The 7,299-nt window shown below is 45.9% G+C and overlaps 1 protein-coding gene across 1 annotated transcript; it reads left to right on the top strand.

Annotated features, from left to right (window-relative positions):
- Positions 1-5,415: 5,415 nt before the first annotated feature.
- Positions 5,416-6,867, top strand: LOC141133970 (zinc finger MYM-type protein 1-like). The gene has a single exon (XM_073623571.1). It carries the CDS (start codon positions 5,416-5,418, stop codon positions 6,865-6,867), a length of 1,452 nt encoding a protein of 483 aa, XP_073479672.1.
- The last annotated feature ends 432 nt before the right edge of the window (positions 6,868-7,299 follow it).

Here is a 7,299-nt window from a genome sequence, read left to right as displayed (position 1 = left end):
GTGCGGGCAGCAGGGGGAGGGGGGAGATCTGTCAGAGCAGGCTCTACTGAGCGGCTCTCCCTCCCTGTCTGTGATCCGGAGATGTATGTGAGTTCCGATCACACGTCTCACTCGCAGCCTATTATCTCTTATGCCCCGTACACACGGTCGGATTTTCTGATGGAAAATGTCCGATCGGAGCGTGTTGTCGGAAATTCCGACCGTGTGTGGGCTCCATCGGACATTTTCCATCGGATTTTCCGACACACAAAGTTGGAGAGCAGGAGATAAAATTTTCCGACAACAAAATCCGTTGTCGGAAATTCCGATCGTGTGTACACAAATCCGACGGACAAAGTGCCACGCATGCTCAGAATAAATAAAGAGATGAAAGCTATTGGCCACTGCCCCGTTTATAGTCCCAACGTACATGTTTTACGTCAACGCGTTTAGAACGATCGGATTTTCCGACAACTTTGTGCGACCGTGTGTAGACAAAACAAGTTTGAGCCAACATCCGTCGGAAAAAATCCTAGGATTTTGTTGTCGGAATGTCCGAACAAAGTCCGACCGTGTGTACGCCCTATTACTGTAGCAGAGCGAGGGGAACTTTTGACGGAGATCTCTGCTGCTAAAAGAGGCGGCTCTCTAATTAGGTAAACTAGCCAGCTGTGCGAGGCCCCTGTGACTGCGAGGCCTGTGGCCACCGCCTATTTCGCCTAATTAGAGAGCCGCCTCTGGATCTATACTAGCGTCCCCAGCAGTTTAGGGTTCCCAAAAACACAGTGTTAGCAGCATCAGCCCAGATACCTGCTAGCACCTGCGTTTAGCCCCTCCGCCCAGCCCACCCAAGTGCAGTATCGATCGATCACTGTCACTTACAAAACATTAAACACACATAACTGCAGCATTCGCAGAGTCAGGCCTGATCCCTGCATTCGCTAATAGTTTTTTTGGTAGCGTTTTGATACAGTCGCTAACAGTTAGAAGCTTTTTTACCTGTCAGTCTCACTAGTGTACCACTAAATTTAGAGCCCAAAATGGCAAATCAAAGGTACACTAGTGAAGAGGCCTACATGTTTCTGAGCATGACAGATAGTGAAGAGGAAGTCAGAGGCGTTGCTAGGGGGGTGCGGGGGGTGCGGCCCGCACCGGGTGACACCCGCTAGAGGGGTGACACCCTCCCGACAGTGTGGAAAGCACTGGTATTTTTTTTTTTATCAGCTGACCCGATCATCACTCCGCAGCGCAGCAGCCTGGTTGAAACAAAACAACACACACACCTCCAGCGGCGCCGGCGCTTGGTATGTCAGTGTGAGTGTGCTGCGTCGTGTCCAATGAATGTCCTCCTTCTTCTTCCTCCTCCTACTGAGCCAGCCACTGCCTGAGCCTGTCACATCTCGTCTCTCACACTGCACTGCAGAGTGAGAGACACGTCACTGACTGTTACACACACTATCTCCGCCCGAGCGGCGCGGCGGCTATACGCTGTCAAGCTGCCCTCCGCTCTTCTCTCCAGACCCCAGCTGCCGCCAGATTCAAAACGGGGGGGGGGGGGGTTGGAGGGGACTGTGTCACTGTCAACAGTCCTGGTATCCTCCACTGGCCCGGGCAGAGCTCAAGGGGTGAGGTGAGGCCGAGGGGGGTAGGGTGGTCGCCATAGTACCGACACGCCACCAAAGAGCTGGTGTGGGAGCTGGGAGGACTCTCACCTGTCTGGCGCCCTGGCTGATCTGTGCTGTCTGTGCAAGTATGATAAGGAAGGGGGGGGGGTGCAAGGTGATCTGCCAGACACAGCTATAGTTAATTATATATATATATATATATATATATATATATATATATATAGTGTAATATAGCTGGTCCAGACGCCCCCCCCCCCCACCAGCTCACTCAGCTACTGTGCCTATTAATATCTAATATAATATATCTGTGTCCAGCAGCACCCCCCCCCCTATCAGACAGACAACACTCACTATATTATATTTGCTGATTGAGCCACCCCCACTGGAGCTGGTCTGATGATGATGGGGGGGGTGCTTCTGGACACAGATATATTATATTAGATATAGGCACAGTAGGCACAGTAGCTGAGTGACACACCCACCCACCCTGACTGAGCTGGTCTCATGGGGGGGGGAGTGCTGTGTCCACAGTCACCAGGTAGCTGAGCGGAGCCGCCCTAAGCTGGTCTGATAAGGGGGGGTGTCTACAGACCACAGCACAGGTGTAGACAGACAGTGACCCACACCCACATCAGATCCGGTCCAGCAAGCAATACGCCTTGTTGTCAGCAGATTACAGCATCTTCCCTGTGGTCATCAGATCCGGTCTAGCAAGCAATACGCCTTGTTGTCAGCAGATTACAGCATCTTCCCTGTGGTCATCAGATCCGGTCCAGCAAGCAATACGCCTTGTTGTCAGCAGATTACAGCATCTTCCCTGTGATCATCAGATCCGGTCCAGCAAGCAATACGCCTTGTTGTCAGCAGATTACAGCATCTTCCCTGTGGTCATCAGATCCGGTCCAGCAAGCAATACGCCTTGTTGTCAGCAGATTACAGCATCTTCCCTGTGGTCATCAGATCCGGTCCAGCAAGCAACACGCCGTGTCAGCAGATTACAGCATCTTCCCTGTGGTCATCAGATCCGGTCCAGCAAGCAACACGCCGTGTCAGCAGATTACAGCATCTTCCCTGTGGTCATCAGATCTGGTCCAGTAAGCAACACGCCGTGTCAGCAGATTACAGCATCTTCCCTGTGGTCATCAGATCCGGTCCAGCAAGCAACACGCAGGTCAGTTCCAAAATGCAAATCAAATCATCAATGCCAATGATGCCATTATCTGCTGTCCCCGGGGACAGAACCAAACCAGAGATCACCACACAGTGGATCGGATCTGTCCCTGGGGACAGCAGATAATGAAAAGTGTGGGGGCAGAGCTGCGATGACGTCACTCATCATGTTGGAGCCCTCGGTTTAGGCCCCTTTCACACTGGAGCGGTGGGTGCGTCGCAGTAAATCACCGCGCCGCCATTTTTAGCGGCGCTTTACCGTCAATTTTACGGTGCTATTCGGTCGCTAGTGCGGAGCTTTTAACCCCCGCTAGCAGCCGAAAAAGGGTTAAAATCACCCGCAAAGCGCTGCTGCAGTTTTACGGCGGTATAGCCACAGTGCCCATTCATTTCAATGGGCAGGAGCGGTGGAGAAGCAGTATACACACCACTCCTTCACCGCTCCAAACATGATGCTAGCAGGACTTTTTCTAGCGTCCTGCCAGCGCACCGCTCCAGTGTGAAAGCCCTCAGGTTTTCACACTGGAGTGTGAGGAGCGGCTGTTTCAGGGCGCTTTGCAGATGCTATTTTTAGCGTTATAGCGCCTGCAAAGCTCCTCAGTGTGAAAGGGGTCTTACAGCACAATACTCTGAAGGTCCGGCATGGTATGCTGGACCTTCAGAGTGCATGCGCCAGTGACGTTGCCAGATGCATCTAGTGTGAATATCTCCTAAACAGTGCCCGTTTAGGAGATATTCATTTTACCTACAGGTAAGCTTTATTATAGGTTTACCTGTAGGTAAAAATCACAAAGCGGTCTTTACTAGGCTCCCTTTCTTTAGTGCTGCACTGTTTACCTTTTAAATGTTATATCTTATATTGTTTTCCAGCAATATTGTGTCAGCAGCTTTACTAAGCTGAATTTTAGGTAACCCTAGTGCAACTTAATTTGTGTATTATATAACTGCCACTGGGATTGATTACAGTAAAATATTCTAAATAAAAAATTATGGCTACACATTCATCACACATGATTAAATACATTCAATGTGTAATGGGACCATCCAAAAAGGATGTGTAAAAAAATTCCGTGCACTTTAATAATTAGCCGTAATATATTGTAGTTTACTTATGATATGTAATATTTTAGTGAATCAATCCCAATGACAGTAGGCCTGGCACTGGGATTGAATAGTGTCTGGATTGATTAGACAGGCCGTAGGGCCTAAAAGTTTGAATAAAATTAGCACACTTTGTACTGTAATAATGTGATAAATGTGTAGCCAAAACTCCTTATATATAATATTTTATTGTAATCAATTCCAGTAGCAGTGTCTAGGCCTGTCACTCAGCTCACTGGAATTGATTACGCTAAAATTGTTATATATAATTTTACTCTTACTAAATACATCAGACTTTCTGCTTTACAAAAAGGTAATTTGGGGTCTATTTGTACTGTTCTGGTGTTTTCGGGTCTCAAGAAATGAAATAGACCAACAATACATCAGGATTGATCAATTTTTAGATATATACCATAGATTGTGGACTCTATAACTTTCCACAGACTAAATAATATACACTGATTTGGGTTATTTTCACCAAGGAAATGTGGTCATGATGCAAATCTCCCAGTCACATCCCAAAGGTGCTCTATTGGATGAGATGTGGTGAGTGTGGAGACCATTGGAGTACAGGGACCTCATTGTCCAGTGGTGAGATGATTGGAGCTTTGTGACATGGTGCATTATCCTGCTGGAAGGAGCCATCAGAAGATGGGTACACTGTAGTCATAAAGGGATGGACATGGTCAGCAACAATACTCAGGGGGGCCGTGGTGTTTAAACAATGCTCAATTGGTACTAAGGGGCCCGAAAGTGTGCCAAGAAAATACCCCCCACACCATTACACCCCCACCACCAGCCTGAACCGGTGATACAAGGCAGGATGGATTAATGGGCCCAATTCTGACCCCACCATCTGAATGTCGCATATGAAATTGAGACTTATCAGACCAGGCAACCTTTTTCCAATCTTTTATTGTCCAATTTTGGTGATCCTGTGCAAATTGTAGCCTAAGTTTCCTGTTCTTAGCTGAGAGGAGTAGCACCTAGTGTGGTCTTCTGCTGCTGTAGCCCATCTGCTTCAAGGTCTGCCCATTCTCCTCTGACATCACCAAGGCATTTTCCTCCACACGGCTACTGCTCACTGGATATTTTCTCTTTCCCACCATTCCCTATAAACCGGAGAGATGTTGTGCATAAAAATCCCAGCAGATCAGCAGTTTAAAAAAAATATTTAGACCAGCCCATCTGGCACCAACAACTGTGTCACGTTCAAAGACACTTAAATCCCTTTTCTTCCCCATTCTGTTGCTCAGTTTGAACTTCAACAATTCGTCTTCACCACATCTAGATGCCTAAATGCATTGAGTTGCTACCATGTGATTGCCTGATTAGCAATTTTTGTTACCAAGAAATTGAACAGGTGTACCTAATAGAGTGGCCAGTGAGTATATCATACTTTATTGCAATCAAATCGCTAAGATTGACTAGGCAGGCCATAGGGCATATAGCCTGGTTAATGACACTGGGTCTTCTCAGGCATAATCTGAAATACAGAATATATATATCTGAACAGAATATGTTGATATTTACTGCAGGAATGCCACATGGAGTACATAAGTCAAAGAGACCAAGTGGATCCCAGCAAAGGAAAGCAAAGGAGGCAAGAATTAAATCGATAAAAACACTTGCTGGATCCATGCTTCAATATGTGAAAAGACCGGATGATGGGCAGGGTTCATCAAAAGACCCTGCTTGTCAGTCTCCACTTCATGAAGCCGATTTTTCTAATGCTTTTGCTAGCATGCATTCTGCAGAAGAGCAAGAAGTGGAAATGGCAGAATCTGAAGCAGAAGTGCAAGGAATGGAAATGGCAGAATCTGAAGCAGAAGAGAGTTCTGAGAGTGACTCTAGCCACAGTCATGATACTGTAAAGAAGATAAGTGCCATTCAGGAGAAAGATTTCCAAATGTTATCTGATGTTTCTTTCTGGGAGATACCAGTTCAAGATCATGTTCGGGTTGAAATAATCAAACAGGGAAGTGCTTCTTTCCAGAACAAGGAGGGCCCTTTCAGTGTTGCAAAACGGCAAGATGCAAAAGCTGCAACAAAGGGACATGTGCGGCAACTTTCAAAAGAGTGGTTTTACAAGGTGATGCCAAATGGTGAAAAAATTCTGCGGTCATGGATGGTTTACTCACCTGTCAGTGAGAATTTATATTGTTTTTGCTGCCGACTGTTTGCCGTTTGTACTCTAGATACGACATCCAAATTTGTGACTGGGTTTCAGAAATGGTGGAAGCTAAGCCCGAAAGTACATAATCATGAGACATCCGAAGAACACCTAAACTGTCTTGAAAAAAGGAAAACCTTGGAAGCAGGACTTAGGCTGCACCAAACTATTGATGCTGGAGCTATTACTGTGATGGAGATTGAGAAGAAAAAGTGGAGGGATATCTTACACAGATTGCTTGACATCACATTGTTTCTTGCCAAGCAGAACCTAGCATTCCGTGGCCACAAGGAAGATGAGTACTCATTCGATAAAGGGAACTTTCTTGAGATGGTTGAAATGCTTTCAAAATATGATTCAGTACTAAAAGAACACCTAATTAGATTGAAGCAGAGCACCTATAAACTTAAAGTATCGGTCTCATATCTTTCTCCACAAACTCAGAATGAGTTTATAAGTGTCCTGGCAAATCACATGAAGGAGAAGATTGTCATGGACATAAAGTCTGCAAAGTACTTTGGAATCATGTTTGACAGCACACCTGACATATCACATACTGACCAGATGTCCAAAGTGATCAGATATGTGAACATCAAGAATAGGAAAGTTCAAGTAAAAGAAGCGTTTCTAGGATTTTTCCCTTTAAAGGGGAAAAAAGCTGCTGATCTCAGTTTGGATATCCTTAAAAAATTAGAGAGTGATGGGCTGGACATAATGATGTGTCGTGCTCAGGGTTATGATAATGCTGCTACTATGGCTGGAATTCATGGGAGGTGTACAATCAATTATCAGGGAAAAAAACAAGAAAGCTATTTTTAATGGCTGTGTGGACCATTCACTTAACTTGTGTGGTCAGCACTCTTTTGCTGAGAATGCTTCATGTGTGACATTTTTTGGAACTCTTCAGTCAATGTTTTCTTTTTTTGCTGCTTCCCCCCATCGATGGGATGTGTTAATTCACCATACTGGAGTGTCAGTGAAAAGATTGTCAACAACACGCTGGAGTGCTCATCATGCTGCATTTAAGCCAGTCAAAGAAAAATTTGATATGTTTGTGTCTGCGATTGAAGCGCTTTGTGATCCTTGTGAAAATTTGGACACAAGAGGAGCAGCAGAATGTCTACTGCCTGCTGTCTGTGATTTCACATTTTTGTGCTACCTGTACTTCTGGGGTGATGTACTTCAAGAAGTTGATGTTACACAACAGTACCTGCAGACCAAAGGCTTAAGTCTGGACAAGGTGGTGACAAA

This window comes from Aquarana catesbeiana, linkage group LG03 (genome assembly GCF_042186555.1).
Source record: "Aquarana catesbeiana isolate 2022-GZ linkage group LG03, ASM4218655v1, whole genome shotgun sequence".
Lineage (NCBI taxonomy): Eukaryota > Metazoa > Chordata > Amphibia > Anura > Ranidae > Aquarana > Aquarana catesbeiana.
Note: the sequence above shows the minus strand (reverse complement) of the source record. Positions and strands in the feature narration are given on the sequence as shown.